The sequence below is a fragment of the Dioscorea cayenensis genome, chromosome 17 (assembly GCF_009730915.1).
Source record: "Dioscorea cayenensis subsp. rotundata cultivar TDr96_F1 chromosome 17, TDr96_F1_v2_PseudoChromosome.rev07_lg8_w22 25.fasta, whole genome shotgun sequence".
NCBI lineage: Eukaryota > Viridiplantae > Streptophyta > Magnoliopsida > Dioscoreales > Dioscoreaceae > Dioscorea > Dioscorea cayenensis.
In genome coordinates, this window is record NC_052487.1 from 11,702,681 (window position 1) to 11,721,124 (window position 18,444).

General features: G+C 37.2%; 1 protein-coding gene across 2 annotated transcripts; it reads left to right on the plus strand.

The window, feature by feature from the left end:
- The first annotated feature begins 15,372 nt into the window (after positions 1-15,372).
- On the plus strand, positions 15,373-17,887 carry LOC120280241 (wall-associated receptor kinase-like 15). Of its 2 annotated transcripts, none has more exons than XM_039287013.1 (3): positions 15,373-16,260; positions 17,309-17,350; positions 17,473-17,887. In XM_039287013.1, exons 1-3 carry the CDS (start codon positions 15,402-15,404, stop codon positions 17,595-17,597), a joined length of 1,026 nt encoding a protein of 341 aa, XP_039142947.1. In that variant the 5' UTR covers positions 15,373-15,401; the 3' UTR covers positions 17,598-17,887. The 2 variants fall into 2 exon arrangements, with proteins under 2 accessions (XP_039142947.1, XP_039142948.1); XM_039287014.1 differs by having other exon boundaries at positions 17,479-17,887.
- The last annotated feature ends 557 nt before the right edge of the window (positions 17,888-18,444 follow it).

An 18,444-nucleotide genomic window follows, 5' to 3' on the forward strand; every position in this document is an offset into this window, starting at 1 on the left:
AATGCAAAGATTTAAGACTATAGAGTAGTCAAACACACATACTAGATAAAAGTAAATAATGTTCTACACAAGGTTGGTAGGGCATAACCCTTCCCAACTTATTAGTGCTAAACAAACACACATGCAGAAAGTCAAGCAAAATAACAAACTACAGAAATAAAACAAGTGTCCATGCTCAAAAGCGAAACAGATCATCATAAGCTACTACAGATGGTGGTGCAATGGAGCAAGAAGCGGTAGTGGTCTTTGAGGATGACCCATGATAGGAGATGACAAACTGATTAAAATGCTTTGTGAGCTGGTGTTATCCCTCTAAAATCTATAGATCTGACCTCGTATCTCACGCTGCTCGTGACGTATAGCTTGAATGTCATCCTAGAAAACCTTGAATAGAGAGTCAAAGTCTAATGGAAATGAAGTGCTAGGAGTAGTATGAGTAGGTGACTCGTAAGACGCTGACTTTGACTCAACCGGTTCATGCTGACTAGATCCTACCGTGGTCGGGTGTTGGGCAAGTCTGTATTTGCTACCTTTCTTCTTCAATAACCCAATTACCCACAAGATAGTTGCTCCAAAGGGTGCCATATCCCCGATGATGGTCATACCTCGAGTACGATTCATCAAGTTCATACCACGAATCAGTATGGTGATGTATGGGCCTATAAAGATGGCTCCTAATCAAACACACTAACCCTAATGAATGAATGCTTCGGCCACAAGGTGCCCAAGATGGATGGGGTGCTGCTCAAGTATACCATACATGGTGTATAAGTCTGACTGTGTAACCACCCTAGTGTTATCCTTCCGACCCCCAATAGAATGGGCGATAAGAGCATGAACATATTTGTACACGGGGTTCACAATACGAGTGTCTTTCCGAGTGTTCTTTGTGTCACTAGGTGCTAGGGAGGTCCAATATTAGTTTGCACTCATGTATGATGGATAGTCAATGTATAGTCGACTGAGGAGCATCTTGTTAATGAACTCGTCATCATAAATCCCCAAGTACTTTGTGAACTCCAAGTGATTCAATTCATGAGAATTTCCAAAGGATTGAAATCAAATGGCTCTTTGTCTTTGAGTAATGATGTTTCTTTCAACTTGTTTGCCTCAAAAATGCTCAACACCTCCAATGTAAGTTAGCAAAAGAACTTCCATTATCAGGATGTTTATGTGGAGCTGTATGAAGATGTTGATGAACTTTCTAAATTGAACATCTTCCTTTTCTTGCTTCAATCTGGTCGGATAGAGGATTAGAGGTTTGTGCTCATATGGCCTTGACAATCCACACGGCTGAATTTCATTGTTTTCTCCTTAATTGTCTTTCTTAGTGACTTTTTCAACTGATTTTGGGTCTTCCTCAATGGCTACCCCAGGTTCCTTGACACTTGGGTAACCTTCGACCCTTGTCTCAACTTGTCTTCCACTTCTAAGGGCAATTGCCTTCAAATGCTACCTTGGATTCTCTTTGGTGTTACTAGGAAGACTGCCTGAAGGTCGCTCAGAGTTTGATCTAGCAATTTGCCCCACCTGATGCTCAAGTGACTGCACAGAGGCTTGAAGATTTCTCAAGATGGAGACTATCTCATTAAACTATCATGTGTGTTGAGCAAGCTGGGCATTTACCTTACCCAACTGAGAATCCATACTGCTGGTTATGCTATTGAACCTTGATTCAGTGTTGATCATGAATTTGGCAAGAACATCTTCAGTAGTGAATCTCTTCTCTTGTATTGGTTGTTGCATTTAGGAACCCTGAGGAGATGCAGCCTTTTGTTGTTGCCCTTGATTCCATGAGAAATTTGGGTGGTATTTTCACCCTGGATTGTAAGTTGAGCTGTATAGGTTCCCTTGTGGTCTTTGTCCCCCAATATAATCAATAGTCTCGATTGGTGCAACGGAGGAGCTAGCAATAGGACATTGGGCAACTCCATACCCACCACTACAAGTGTTGCAACTCATTACTAATTCTGACTTCGAATTATTGCCCATTAGCATGTTTAGCTTCTGAGACAACATATCAACTTTCACGGCAAGAGCATCATTGGCACTAACTTCATAAATTGTGTGGTGTTCCTCCTGAGGCCCAATGAGACTCATTGCTTGCCATAGATTCAAGTAGTTGCTTGGCCTCAACGGGGTACTTGTTACTAAGGGATCTACCCACTGCGGCATCAATTAGTTGACGAGTTGCATAATTCAGCCCATTGTAAATGATTTGTACCCGCATCCATTAAACAAATCCGTGATGGGAACATCTTCTAAGTAGGTCTTTAAATCTTTCATAGGCCTCAAATAATGTCTCGGACTCCCCTTGTTTAAATGGTGAAATTTCTTGCCTCAATTTCGCCACTTTGCTCGGTGGAAAATATCTTCCAAGAAATTTCTTGACCATGTCTTTCCATGTTTTGATTGACCCCAGTGGTAGAGATGTGAGCCACCGATATGCCCCATCCCTTAGACTAAATGGGAATAGCTGCAACCGGATTGCATCATCCGTCACTCCATTTATCTTACAAGTGGAGCAAATTTGGAGAAAATGGGTAATGTGATCATGAGCATCCTCATTTGTAAAACCATTGAATTGAACTGAATTTGGGATTATGCCAATTGTGCTTGCTTTGATTTCAAAATTATTTGTGGCAATGGTAGGTGCTTGAACACTGAATTCTTCACCTGTGAATTACGGTCTTTCATATTTAGACAATGTACATCTTTCTTCAGCCATGATTGATGATCCTATATCCTCAACTTCAATATTTTGTCCGCTTGAACCTTCACAAACTACCTTTAGTCTTTGATGCAAGGTTCTCTCGATTTCACTATCCGGCGTAATTAAGTTAGATGGATTTGCACGTGTCATGTACAGTACCTTGCAAATTCAAGAAAGATATAGAGAGTTAAGATCAAAAGGAAAGAAATAAAAGGAAAGAAAATGGTTAAATCATTAAGATAGAAGTTTCTTAGAATTTCTTAAGTTCCCCAACATTGGCGCCAAAAACTTGATTGCTTCCCCGCAAGTGTACAGAATCATAAAGTAATACCTTGTGCAAGAACACAAGGATGGTATTTCACGACGCTAAGGAGCTCCTATTACTCCTTCATCACCTATTATCTAACCTCACAATCTAAGCATGGTGAACTACTCTAATAGATGCAAGAAAGTAAACAAATAAAAGTGTGAGAATTATAGAACAAAACAAGCGATTTCAAGAGCAACAATGATATGTAGAGCCCTATGGATGTGGATCCCCTTGAGTGGTCATCATGATACATGGATGCATAATAAAGCATAGAAGGGCTGATTTAGACAGAGGGATCTCAAAGTTAGACCAACCCAAATTTCTCGCCAATTGAACCCTAAACCCATATGAATATTGATAGGAATCTCTCTCTAACCAACATCCCTACGATTGCATTAAGAACAAGGAGATACCGGAATAAGGACAAACTTACCCTAAGTCTATCCTTATGATTCGGAGGGCTATCGGCATCCAATTTCTCGGCATGTCGATACAAGCAAATCCCTTTTAGTTCATTAATGATCTCATACACATGAGTAGGTCACATCTACATGTATAACTCAATAAAGAACTACAGATCTCTCCATTTAAAAGTTCTAGGCATGAAGAATAATGAACTAAATCATAAATCAACCCAAGCATCTCAATTAAATAAAAAGGAAGCATCCAAAATACATGATGAACCCCCCAAGGTTCACCTACATTCGGTGGCCTTGGGGGGCTAGTGTGCCATCATACAAACAAGAATAACAAAATCAAGAAAAGCAAAGAATGAGTTCATAAGTGATACTCCCTAGTCGCAATGATGATGAAGAAGAAGGAGGTCGGACGAATGATACTTCCTCTAGCCAAATGAATGCCGAATGATCCTTGACCCTTCCTCCTTTGGTGGTGAATCTCTCCCTTTCATGGTCAAGCTCTTGATCTCTTCTCTAGCCTCAAGAATGTTCTCTTCAAAGTTGTCGTCATTTTTCCTATCTTCTCCCAAGTAATGGCAGCCAAGAAGTCCCACTTTGATGCCCTAGAAATGTGCTTTTATACCCCCAAACTATACGGGTCATATGGGGGTTGTATAGAGGTCAAATGGGGTACATAATCATCCAAATGCGAGCCATACCGGGCCCAATCCCGGGCAATATTGAGGCCGTATGCCTAAGCCAAATGCTCTATCCTGAAAATCCTTTATCTGCTACAGTGTCAATCCCGGCGTCAATCCAGGGCTATATTAAGGCTGTATGACCTAGAACACCTTTTGGCTCAAATAATGTCCTCTTATTGAGGTCTTGCTCCAGCTAGAGTAATTTGTTATAGTGGAATATGCTACAGTACTACGACCTGGTTTTCTTCTCTTTTTTTCTCCCAAATAATGTCCTCTTGTTCTCCATGGCTCCTTCATGCCCTGCGAAGCAAATAATACTCGATTAAGCACAAAAGATGCACCAATTCCTACCAAAAAATACATGCTTTGTGTATAAAATACATATACTAAAATATATACATTTAGACACTTATCGACTTTTTGATATGTTTCCCCCTCATTCTTTAGTCCAAATGGCATAATCTTGTAGTAGTAGATGCCTATTGGTGTCCGGAACACAGTATGTTTTTCATCCTCTAGGTCCATCTTGATTTGGTTGTACCTAGAGAAACCATCCATAAAAGAAAACATCTCATAAGAGGAAGTTCTATCAGTCATGATCTCCATGATAGGTAGTGTAAAATCATATTTGGGACATGCTTTGTTTAAATCCCTAAAGTCCACACATATTCTGATTTGCCCATTCTTCTTCTTAACAGGCACTATGTTGGTGATCCAATTAGGGTACTTTTCTTCCCTTTTGAAACTAGCTTCAATTAGTTTCTTGGTTTCTTCAATGACACTCTCCTCCAGTTCAAACTTCATCTTTCTTGGTGCTTATTACACTGGTGGAAAATTTGGGTCAATGGCAAGCTTATGCGCTGCTACTTCTATGTTGAGCCCTTGCATCTCCTTATAGCTCCATTCAAAATAGTCAATATACGCCGAATAAATGCTTTGAAAGGCTTCTTTCTCTTCTTGAGTTAATTGTGTACTTAAGAAAGTGGGTTTAGGATCATCCTTACTTCCTAAGTTAATTTCCACCAATTCATCAATTGTCGCTTGTCCTCCGTCTTCAAGCTCAGGCGATGCATCTTTCAATTTTATATCTTTCACAAGATGATCATCTAATGTTTCTTCAAGTGGATTCTCATCCTTTGTATCCAACCCTTCAATAGTTGACACCATGCGGAATTCATATACTTGTCCATCTTGAAACCTGAGTCCCTTTTTGCTCAAACCTTGACCTTGCATAGCAATTTTTAAAGGATGCCAAAGTCTCTCAAAGAGAGCATGTCTATCCCTCGAATAGTTCAAACTGATTCCAGCTTGTTATATTAGTCTTCTTAGCTTAGGAGAGTAGTAACCTAGAATTCTCAAAGTTCAAGGTTCTTCATCTCCTATTGTATTTATCATCAACATATCTTCATCGCTGAACCTTTTGGGATCAAACTTAAAGAAGAGGATCCCTCTCTCCTCCTAATGACGAGAAGGAACATAGAAAGTGATGAGTCATTCTACTGAGTTGACATCCAACTCATCAAGAGCTTTGTAAAGGCCTTTGTATTCTCATAACAAGAAGAGAACTTTCCACTGGAATTTCATCATCATCTTCTTTTTTAATTAGTGGAAATGAAGTTCTTTCTCCATCAGAATCATCACTGCCAAAGTGCTGGTTTCTCTGGTGAAGGTGAGAAGATGGATAAGTAGCATACATATCTTCATCATCCTCTTCTTCTTCTAATGATCCCATCTCACTTCCGAAGTATGGTTTCAAAGGCAAGAATAAAACCTTCTTCTGAGTGAGCATGGTCCCTTTTGGTGTATCAACAAAATATCAACAAAATATCATGCATTATCATTTGAATGACCTTCATGAGAGCATCATCCTTTGCTGCAAAAAGCTTGCTCCCTTTTGGTGTATCAACAAAATATCATGCATTATCATAGTTGATTTCATGCACACCAAATGGTTAAATCTATCCATCTATGCGGTATATATCATCATTCTTCATATACTTTAAACACTGATGCAAAGTGGAAGAAACCACATAATTTTCATATAACCATGGTCTCCCCAACAATGCTCTATAGGAAGCATCAGTGTTGATGACATGAAACTTCACCTCCGATGTCAGCTTCCCAATTTTGAAAGGGAGAGTAATTGACCCAATGGCCTTTTGACTATGCTGGTTGAAGCCTTGGACAATGATCTTTTTAGCTGATATGTGATATGTCTCCAAAGCCAAGGTATGCAAGGTCTTTAGTGTCATCAGATTTACGGATGAGCCTGAATCAATGAGGATTCGGTTGACCTTTGTCCCATCATAAGACCCAGAACATACAAGGGTCTATTATGCTTCCTTGTTCATAATAACAAGTCTTTCTTTGAAAACTTAATCACCGGAGAGTCAAAAGCATAGAGAGCTTCCGTCATATAAGCTTCAGCAAAATAAGCTTGGTATGTATTCTTCTAGGTTTTATAAGATATGGATCAATGTGTCTCTGAGTTCATGTGACATCATTAGTGCATCAAAGACACTTAGTTGAGCTTGAAGTATTTTCTTCAAATGGGCAGTAATATTGTAGTCTTGTGTCTTTGAAGTAGAGCTCTTCCGTGGCTACACGATGTCTTCATTTATGTCAATTGCCTTCTCCTTCCTTTTATTCTTAGTGCCACGTGCTTGCTCGAGAAGCCTTCACACATTATTAATCATTCAAGGCTCCTCTCCCTCATCTTGGCGGAGGCACCCATTATCATGCCTTTCTTTGACTGTCAGGGCATAGCATGTACCTGACATCTCAAAATACTCCTCAGGTTGGTTTATGGCACCCGACTTGAGTATTTTATGTAACCAGCTCTTGAAACCATGGCAATCTCCTAGTGCATGCCCTATCAAATAACGAAAAGGACAATACTTAGAATGATTATTCATGTTTGCTGTAGCATCCTTTCTTTTTCTTTAGAAGCAATACCCCTTCTTCCACCATCTTCTAAAACAATTCTTGAATTTTGTTTCTTTTTATGGAAAAGTTCCCATCTCTTACATTGTTTAAAAGTTAAGGTGCTCTTCCTTCCTCCATGTTAGTTCTTCGATCTTCACTATGTCGGGGATGTGTTTCCTCTTGGTAGTAAGAAACACTCACCAGTTCTATGATTCCAGACTCGTTCCAAGGGGCATCATTATTGGGAACATGTGGTTTTCGATGAGTGAGGTCATATGTCACATTTTGGATGAAAGATGGAATCTCTTCATACAGCATCGCCTTTCTAAGTACTTTACATTTAGGTGTTCTTCTTGGTTTCTCCTTTGGATAATGTTGGCTTGCTTGATAAGATTGTGTTGACGCTTCCTGCAACCTTGCATTCGCCATTCAAACCCTTTCTTTAAAAACTTGTTCCTTTCTTTGCTTTTTACTCACATATGGTTTCCCATGTTGATCATACAGCTGCTCAGGTAAAGAATCATCTTCATCTAGTTAATAGAGTTCAAGCTCATCTTCATCATCAACATCATCCGATGCTTCTTCATATAAGGTAATGACTTTACATGTCTCAATCATGTTCTCCTCATCTTGAGACTTATCGAAATCTGAGAGTAGCTCCTTAACGTCATCAGGAAAGTAATCGCCTAATGTAATTAGGGCTCTCTCTTTTTGCTGATAATCTTCTAAGGAATCAATATATTCCTCAATAATTGACTTCTTATGATGGAACTCAGCGGGCTTTATCTGCTTCTGCATCTTTTTATTGTTCTTGATCTTATTGCTCTTCTTGACTTTTTGCTTGGGCTTCTCATTAGGGTCTTGAGCTCTCCGCCACATGATACCATGGAGCTCTCCCAATTTTTTCAACATCTTTCTTGACTTTTTTGAGATAATGATTTCCCATAAGCCTTCTACAACTCCAAGAGGAGCTGGCTCCTTGGCAACTTGTGAACCTCCCTCAGCTTACATGCCTTCTAATGTGCTTCCTACATCTTGCCTCCATGAAGCTTCTTCTTGAAGTGCCACTAACACATAGTTGGTGTGCTCTGCTTGTTGATCGAGCAATACATTTTTAGATAAAGTGATCTTCCTTTCCTAATACTGTCGCTCAATCCAATCCTTGAATACATAGCAGTTCTCAATTGAATGACCCAATATTCTGTGATATGGATAAAAATTTGGGTGATCTTTCTTGTCTGCCTTTTTTGGTTGCTTGCTTTCTGGCAGCTGCAAACCCACCTTCAATGCATCTTTGAATATCTTCATCACTTTGTCCCTTCTAAAGGAATACTTTTTGCCCATCTTTTCTTGAAGAGAACTTACAGGCTTAGGTGGTTCACTTCCACTCCCAAGTGATGGTGGTTTTGGCTTGTTATAATTTGCTGGTGCAGTGGACTCCTTTACTTTATTAGTTGCAAAGGCCACATGCTTAACGCCTTCTAGCTTTCTTGGCTTTTCTTTGTCCACTTTGGTGGGTTGCATTGTGGATACTACCCTTGGACTAGTTCTTTCCAATTTTTTGACTTGAGAGATCAAGTCTTGGAAGGTGTGAATGTCAGATGAGCTGAGAAATGGAACCATCCAATTATAGCCACACTACTTGCACCTGATCGAGTAGCTATTCACACTTGATGCTCAAATTACGCCATCTCATCACATAATCTATGACCTTCTCATCCTTGTTCTCCCTTGTGTTAGCCATATCAGCTATAGTGATTTTATTAGTGACTCCACCAAATCAGACTCTAGATGAGTCTTTCATTTATCGCCATGTTTGAATAGATTCAGGTTGCAAGTTTGCATACCACTTAAAAGCCACAGCAGTTAAACTAGCAGCAAATTGTCTTAACAACAAAGACGGGTTGTTGCTTGTGTCCCCGCATGCTGTTATGAAAAAAGCTAAATATTGATTAGGATTCACTAAGCCATTAAACTGCTTAAACTTAGGAATATTGTATCCCTTAGGATAAGCCACTTGATGATGAAAACTTGAGTACAGTTTATCACCATCACTTTTTAATGTGGCGCCCTTAGCTTGCTTCAATTGTGCAACAACTATCTTTTGTATTTCTTCTTAAGAAATCATTGGCTCAAGCATTGCCGATGTTCCATCTTGCTCATGTAACTCAAGTACTTCTTCATCATCTTCTTTCTCTTGAATAACTTGTGCAGATGGTGCTTGCCTATGAACCCTTGAATTTTCATGGAGTAGATTTTGGACCTTATCACTTAAACGAGAGATCACACTAGTCATAGATGCAATAATCTAGATCATAGATATTTGAGCTTTCTCTCGTTGATTCAATTGCTTCTTTAATTTTGCAAACATTGGATCTTTGTTCGATGTAAAAATAAGGTTGTCATCTTATTCCTTACTTGAATCATTATTCCTCCTAGGAGGAGTTTGAAACCCAGCTTGGGGGAAGAATTTTGCATTTTCTTGTGCCATTTCTTGTAATGCTTGATTAAAATCTTCTTCTTGTATACCACTTGTACCAACTATTATCTTCTTTCTTAGCCTAGTGAAGGGACTTTCAGGCTTAGGCGGGTGTTCAGATCCTTCAGTAATTACCCATACAGTATGTACTTCTAGGTCTTCCATCTCCTCATCTTGTTTTCTTAATAATTGTAACTTTGAACGAGGGGTAGAATGTGTGGTCTTCTTGTAAGCTTGCTTCTTCGGTAGTGCAAGCCTATCAAACACAGAAGCTCGTAACTCTGAGAGTAAATTCTTTTTCCTTAGATAAAACTTCCTAGATGTAATCTTTTCATTTTGTAGTTTCCTATAGGAGGTGTAGCTATTATAAATTTTCTTGGCAAAAGTGCCCTTTGACTGGTGAAACTTTGGTGGCCTGCCCCCTTTCTTCATATCATTCTGTTGGGATCAAAGTTCACCAGTTGTAGAGTTCTCCTTTACCATTCACAGTGGTGTGAAAGAATTTATAAACGAACTCATAGAACCATTCCCAGACTCTTGGAACGAAACAAAACTCGCCTTCTCCTGAGGTGAGGGTATCTTCCTCTTGGTCAATCTTGAGCGTCCCACCATATGGGATTTTGCTAGGGAAGCGTTGGGCTTCTTGAAGATACCACTTTCTTTCCCTCTAGTAGTAATTGTAAATGAAGACTCCTCTTCATCCTCTCCTCCCTTGATGTTCATGACTTTCTTTGGAAAGGTGAATCGGTCGAAAACAAATGCTTTAGCAGCAATGATATCTTCTTTGACCTCAACAGGAAGAATTACGTTCGGACGATGTCCCATTGATGGTGATGATGGTGGACTTGGCACAAAGTTGACGTACTCCGAGACAGTCCCAAATTTGATCTCAGCTCCAGCAACACCAGTGTAGATGGAAGCGCAAGGCAGCTTCACCAAACTGCCTTCCCCAAGGAAAATGGTGCATGATGCGGCAGCATTGTTGGCGTTGTTCGCTAGTGCGATTGCAAAAACCTGAAAAGGAAAACATCACATTAACAATGCTAGTTGATTTTTTTTTTCTTTTTTTTTATTTCTCATTCACACTTTGTTTCAAAGATGGGAGGAGAAGTCACGTCCCCACCAAACATGCAAGACTTTGTGCGCTCCTTCTTTTTCACCCGGCCTTTATTTAGGATCGACCGGTTAAAAATCATGGATCACAAACCAAATTTTAATTATTTTTATATTTCAGATGATTACAGGTTCATGACTTCTATTAGGGGCAAGCCCCTAATAATAATTACCCCAGACAATGTCATGGGAACCTCCGATTAAGAAACAAGTGAGAACAAGAAGTGACTGCGCAAACATAAAATTTAATAATAATTTTATTATTAATTTCAAAGATGCATATGAACACATGATCATGGGCGAGAATATGAAAGTATTAAGAGAGCAATTTTTTAATCATGCTCTTCAAACTTTTTTTGTTTTGACTTGGCTGACGCTCTAGACTCATTTACTAAAAGTATATCGAAAGACTCTTTTAGCTCTATGACTGTGGCCCTCTTCGATTTCTTCTTTTTTATGTGGGTTTGTATCTTGACACATCGCTTAGCTCTCAACCTACGACCACTCTGCAATTGTGAGTTGCCTACTTGGTCATCTTTGTTTCTTTTATCACTAGAAACTTTGGCTCTTTGTGCTTATGAAATCTTCAGCTTTCTGACTGGTGAAACTCCTTAAGTCTTTAACTTCTTTGTGTCTTAAGACTTCAAAGTTGCATTTGTCATTTATATGATAGTTTGGTCTTAACTCTTTGATGCTCTTGAGCCTTGACCATCAAATCTTCATGTCATGGCCTTCAACATGATTTGGGTCATTAACTTGACAATATCAACTGAGCTCTTCAATTCATCCTTGTTAATCAGGCTGCATAATGGGTTTCAAGACAATTTTTTTGTCAACACTTTTTTTTAATCCAATGAGTTGTCAAAGAGAGATTTATTTTTGAAAATTTTTATTTGCTCTTCCTCTTACTCCAATAAGTGTCAAAGAGAGATTTTATTTGTGAAATTTTCATTTACTCTTCCTGTCACTCTAATGAGTATCAAAAGACCTCAAAGTGAGTTCAAACAATTTTTTTATCTCTACCCCGAGAGTGTTAAGACCTCAAGGTGGGTTTTGGACAAATTTTATAAAGATTCCTTTTTACCCCCAAAAGTGTTAAGACCTCAAGGTGGGTTTTAGAGAGATTTTATAAAAAATTTCTTTTTACCCCCAAGAGTTTCAAGACCTTAAGGTGGGTGTTAGATAAATTTCATAAAGAATTTCATTTTACCTCCAAGACTGTCAAGACCTCAAGTTGGGTATTAGAGAAATTTTATAATTTCTTTTTACCCCCCAAGAGTGTCAAGACCTCAAGGTGGGTTTTAAAGAGATTTTATAAAAAATTTCTTTTTACCTCAAGAGTGTCAAGACCTCAAGGTGGGTTTTAAAGAGATTTTATAAAAAATTTCTTTTTACCTCAAGAGTGTCAAGACCTCAAGGTGGGTGTTAGAGAAATTTTATAAAGAATTCTCCTTACCCCACACAAGATTGTCAAGACCTCAACGTGGAGTTAGAGAAATTTCATGAGAATTTCTCCTTACCTTAAGAATGTCTAGATCAATCTCAAGGTAGAGTTAGAGAAATTTTATGAGAATTTCTCCTTACCCCAAGAGTGTCAAGACCTCAAGGTGGAGTTAGAGAAATTTTATGAGAATTTCTTCTTACCCAAGAGTGTCTAGACCTCAAGGCAGAGTTAGAGAAATTTTATGAGAATTTCTCCTTACCCCAAGAGTGTTTAGACCTCAAGGTGGAGTTAGAGAAATGCCCATAGGATCTTTCAAGAGGAGGTCCTGCAAAAGAAATTATCAAAATACCCCACTACAATAAATTCATCCATCATTTCTTTTACCCATCCTTCATATCTTTTTTTCCTTCATCTTTCTTCATTTTTTCCCCTTTTTTTCATCCTTCATTTTTCCCTCTCTTCTCTTTTTACTTACCCTTCATTTTTTATTTTTTTTTACTTCTTTTATTTCATCCTTCATTTTTCCCCTTTCTTCCTCTTCTCTTTTTTTTCACTCATCCTTCATTTTTCATCTTTTTTTTTTCTTTTTTTATCACTTTTTACCAAAAATTCCTCTCAAAAATAAACTCATCACTCATTTTTTTTACTCTTTAACTAAAAAAAAAAATTTTAAGAAGAGGTCCTGTGAAAAGTACAAAAATGCCCTCACAAATAAACTCATCACTCATTTTTTCTCTCAAACTAACAAAAAAAAAATTAGAGGGATCCTATGAAAAGTAAAAAAATATCCCCACACATCAAGTCATTATTTTCTCCCGATTTCATATTATAGCATCCCATGTCATTTTTTCACATCAACCCTTATTTTGTTCTCTTCTTTTTTTTTTTACGAAAGTTCAAGATTTATTCAACCAAATCCTTCAAAACTTCACTTTTTCCATATTTTTCCCCCTTTTTTTCCTTTTTTTTCCCAAACAAATCCATCTTTGATAACTTTTGCAAATGAACCCAGATTTCATACGTTTTTTTATTTCTTTTTTTTGTACTTCAGCCCTCGAGCTATATATATATATATATATATATATATATTCTTTCCTTTTTCTTTTTTTTTTCTAAACTTTCAATCGTATATTCTACCAATAAATCTATGAATGTCATACAGGAGGCTCGAAGTTCCTAGGGTAAACCTATAGACTATGTAAATGACCACTGATTTGGAAAAGAAAACAGACTCTGTTATCATAATACCCCATAATCTTTGCTTAATTCCCATACATTGAAGAGTTGTGTAAAGTTAGATTTAGGTTTTGTGAATGCAAATCAAGCAAAGAGAGAAAGGATAAAGGCACCTGTATGCACATAGGAAAGAGAAATAAAATGTGCAAACACTGTACAAGGCACAATAGATTGTGTTACATACAAATCAGAGAGCAAAACGTGGCATGGTATGCATGCTAATCAGGGATCGAATAATGACATTGATTGAATGTAAAAGAAAGAAGCAGGTCTCATAAGATTCATGGTTCATTTCACATTCAGATGATGGCTATATGAGACTTGGGCAAGGATCTTTCATGCATTCATGCTAACAATGTTTCATGAACCAATGCATGACCTAGTATGGAGCAAGAACAAGACCCACTCAAGGTTGCACTCATAGCCCATTATGATCATCCATACATGTTACATGGTTTTATAAAACCATGTAATAAACAACATCTTGCTATATCGCATAGAGAAAATTGTACCTCTTTCTTAATTTTTCCCCCAAGACTGATCAGCGACTTCTCGTCTCCTCCACTGTGTGCTTTATCAATCGCCTCTCTCTCTTCTGATCTTGTTCTGTCTTTCTAGCCATCTCCTCCCCTCTTTGTTCTCCTTTCTTTTTTCTTCAATCTCTTTCTTAGTCCTGTTTCCCTCTTTTTTTCTTCACCCAAAAACTCTCTCTCTTTTATTTTTTGTTCCTAACTTTTTCTTCCATCTCTCAAAACCCTCTCCTTCTTCTTCTTCTTCTTCTTCTTTTCTTTCTTTTTTCTTCCAAAGCTCTCTATTCTTTTTTTTTCTCCTTTTTTTCTTCTCTTTTTTCTATCTTTTTTCTCTGTTCCACAATATCGCCACCTCCCCGTCTAAGGGGAGATTTTGTTTTCAAATTTTCAATTTTTTTTTAAATGTTAAACCTTTTCCTTTTTTTTTAATTTTTTGAATTTTGGATTTCAAATTTTTTTTATTTATATAAAAAGAATCATACGTTCTTCTTTTTTTTCTTTGATATTTACCCATGTCATAGTTGGCGGCGTGACATTTTCTTTCCTTTTTTTGCATTTTGGCCTTCCTATATTTTTTATTTGATTCTTCTTTTTTTTCTTTTCCTTTTATAAAATTGATTTTTTTATTCAAAGTCCATACAAACATAATCATTAAAAGAAGTTATTATTTAGTTTATCATTTTTGTAACTTTTAAGTTGTGAGATTAATAAATTAAAATATTACTATTGTTTTTTTTATGGTGACTCACGTGTATATATATATATATTTGTCAATATTAGAAATAGTTTTAATTAGGTATTAAGGCATCTATGATGGATTTAATACTTTTTTTGTGAGCTACAAGGACTATAGCGGCAGATTTTCTGCTGCTATAGACCTAAACATTATCTAACTTATAGCAACATAAATACTTCGCAGCTATAAAATTTATAGCGGCAAAATTTTCTGCTGTTATATATCATTTTGCAGCTCCAACTCTAATATATGAGATAGCGGTAAAGGTGTACATTGGTTGCAATAAGCATATAGCAACCAAGGTTTTAGTGGCTAATTGGCTATCCGCCGCTATAAGGACATTGAGGCTAAAATGAGACCTATAACGACTGATTGTTTTCCCCACTATATGTCTTTTTTTTGTAGTGAGATATTAATTCCAATTTTTTTTAAAAAAAATAGAAAACTTATCCCGCGGGTTCTACCAAAAATTTACATATATATATATATATATATATATATATATTCAAATGAGGGTTTCCAAGAAAAGTAAAATGTTATACTAGAAACCTATAATTTTTTTTTGTACTCACTATATCGATTAAGTTAGAGCCTTATTCTCCAAGAACCAACGCATAAAAGCTTTGCCTCACTCACAAGCGTCTTCAAAGCAATGTATAATCATAAAAAACATAAGCACAAGACTAAAGCAAAAAAGAAATAAAAGCAAAAGCAAAGACGGAATAAATAAAATAAAATAGAAAAAAGCATGTATAACCTTTATTCTCTTCATACCAACATCACTCAGATCATAACCTAAGCACCAAAAAAAAACAAATGAAAAAACTAAACACCAAAAACCTCCTCTTGATCCAAACCACCATCAACTCGATGTCTCTACACTCAATCATCTTCTGGGTAACATTCTTTCTTTCCTTCCAAATCCACTCCATCTCATCCCAGTCCACCCTCTGCCGCACCTCCTGCGGCTCCATTCCGATCAAATACCCACTCAGCATTGACCACGGTTGCGGCAGCCCCTACTACCGCCACATGCTCTTCTGCGAACCAAACTCCACCGATCTCCGCTTTCGCACACCTTCAGGCACGTACACAGTCAAAAGCATAAGTTACAGTGACCCCCACCTAGTCATCTCCGACCCGTCCATGTGGACATGCCACTCCGACGGCAAACCAGCTCCTCCCTTCAGCCTCGACACAAGCACCCGCTTCTCCCTCTCCCCCAAAAATGAATTCCTCTTCCTCAACTGCCAAGAAGACTCAGTCATCATCCAACCAAAGCCGAAGTTCTGCGAGCGGTTTCCCGAACGCTGTGATTCAGCTTGCGATAGCTCGGCCTATCTCTGTCGGAATATGCCGGGGTGTATGGACGCGTTGGTCGAGAGGAGGATAAGCTGTTGTTCTTACTATCCTAAGGCTTCGGCATCATTGAGGATGATGATGAGCCATTGTGAAGGGTATTCGAGCGTGTATTGGAGGGACTTAGAATCAAGCTTTGGGGTGTATGATCAAGCGCCGGAGTTTGGGGTTAGGGTGGATTTTGAGATACCAGTTACTACTCGGTGTTTGCGTTGTAGGGACCAGGAGAAGGGTGGAGGTACTTGCGGGTTTGATACTACTGAAGGAAGTTTCTTGTGCTTGTGCAAAGAAAGGAATGCAACAACTTTTTGCACAGGTTAGTTTGAGCTTTCCTATCACTCTAATTACTTAATTTACTATTATTATTAAAGTAATTTTTTCTTTATTAATAATAAAGATATTTTCCAAGGTCAAATTGGGTTGCAGCTTAATTCAAGATCGCGATGTCATTTTGTATTTTCAATTTGTTAGATCATAAAAAAAATAAAAAAATAAAAAAATCCTCTCTCACACTTTCATATTAGGATTATTTCAAGTATTTATTACTCCTCTGGAAAGAATTTTGTTTTGATAATATGTGTGAATAAAAAAACAGTAACTATAGAAATATTTAAAAATCAATAATTTTGATAATCTATTAAAACTAAAAAATATGAACTGTGTTGATATTTTAAGGAGGGGAACGGACCACATAAGTGAACTTGCCAGGTTTGATTTACCTAAAAAAGTAAATTGGGCCCATGTTTAACAACAAGAGTTAACTGCAGAATTTTTTTTTTTAGTTTTTTAATAATATAACAACAAATTTTAGTACGATTGATTACAGAGGATCACATCACGGCATCATGAGCCCAATCCGTAATTGGCCTTTCGTGTCATGTCCAATCCGTAATTGGCCTGTTGGGTCAATGACACGACAAAATTTTTCTAGGGAGGTAGGAGGATTTTCAACCCAGCCAATCCCACCTCAAATTTTAAAAAAATAAGGCCCAAATTATAGAGATTATATGAGGCAAAGCTAAACATTTTAGTATATAATTATATCAAATAAAAATATACAGCAAAGAATACCTACTATTTTTGGATGCAATTCTATGAAGTAATGATCTATAAGAACTAGATTCGTACGATACATTCATGGAAGATAATATCTTGATATATCTAACAATTATATTTAATTGACTTTCCCCGTTGAAGCTTATTAAAATAGCTTTGCAATTGATATAGATGCCATTATTTGAATAACATTTCAATTTTGTATCTTCAGTATAATCCCGGTGTTCAGAAAAGATGAATTTTTTTCATTCATTAATTCGATTGTTGATATTCCTTCATTTCCTTGAATTTACTATACGTATTGACAGATGGAGGATTTGCTCACAAGAGATCAGCTGGACTTATTGCTGGTGAGAAACTAACAAACTTTCACCTTTTTTTTTTTTAATTACTACTGTGAAAACCTCTATACACAATATGAAAATAACAATAATAATATTAAATGAATGTCTTTTTTTTTTGTTATTTTAAGGGACAGTGACTGTTGTTTCATTTGCTGGAGTTGCTGGTATTGGAGCCCTTGTTTGGTACATAAAGAAGATGCGAACAAATAAAGTTACTTGTGGGGTACAAACCAATGAAAATCGGTTTTTCTGATAAGAACAGGGTTTGTTACCTATAATGAAAAAAAAAGTGACTTGATAGATTATTTTATAGACTAAATTTTTCATTTAATATTTTTGAAGTTGGAGATACCACCATATGCTTGTTTCCTCGATGTGGAGGGGAATCTGAGGGGAAAAAATTCTCTCCTTTAAACTCCAAATCCACCTTGAATATGAATTCAGGTTGTTCAGCTTTTAAGAAAAGACGTAATACCGTGTAATACACTGTATAGTCTCACTGCAAGAAAAAATGTTATTTGCGACACATAAATGTGTCGCAGATTTGTGGCGCAAATTGCAACCATTTGTGACAAAAAACCAAAAACGTTGCAAATTTAACCAAATTGCGTTGCAAAAAAAATGGCCATTCAAGAATGTCGCCAATTTTGTCACAAAAGCTTTTGCACTTACCATAAAATGGTTTGCGACACAGGTTGCGACACATTATTTGCAATGATCTATTGGCGTCGCAAACTTTGTCGCAAATGTTGGCACCTAGCATGCAATTGGTTTGCGACACAGATTGCGACACATTATTTGCAACGATTTTTTGGCGTTGCAAGCTGTGTCGCAAAATTTGGGCATATATATAGTGTAGCATCATTTGATGAATTATTATAGTTTTCAAGATGAACAATTTTTTTGGGTTAAATTATATACAATTTGACTCATCATTTTGGGAGTTCACTAGTATTGACATTAAAATTTTACCCAATTTATATCATAAATACACAAAACTTCCATATTATTATTGCCATGATCATAAGAAAGAAGATAAAACACATGCACAATTATAAACCATAGTTTTGAAGAGTTCATGCACACAAACCCACCAACTC

Bases quoted from the DNA above. Each gene is read 5' to 3' on its own strand.
- LOC120280241 (XM_039287013.1), top strand. From the start codon at position 15,402: ATGAAAAAACTAAACACCAAAAACCTCCTCTTGATCCAAACCACCATC. The intron at 16,261-17,308 runs GTTAGTTTGAGC...ACGTATTGACAG, and splicing joins TGCAACAACTTTTTGCACAG to ATGGAGGATTTGCTCACAAG. The intron at 17,351-17,472 runs GTGAGAAACTAA...TGTTATTTTAAG, and splicing joins ATCAGCTGGACTTATTGCTG to GGACAGTGACTGTTGTTTCA.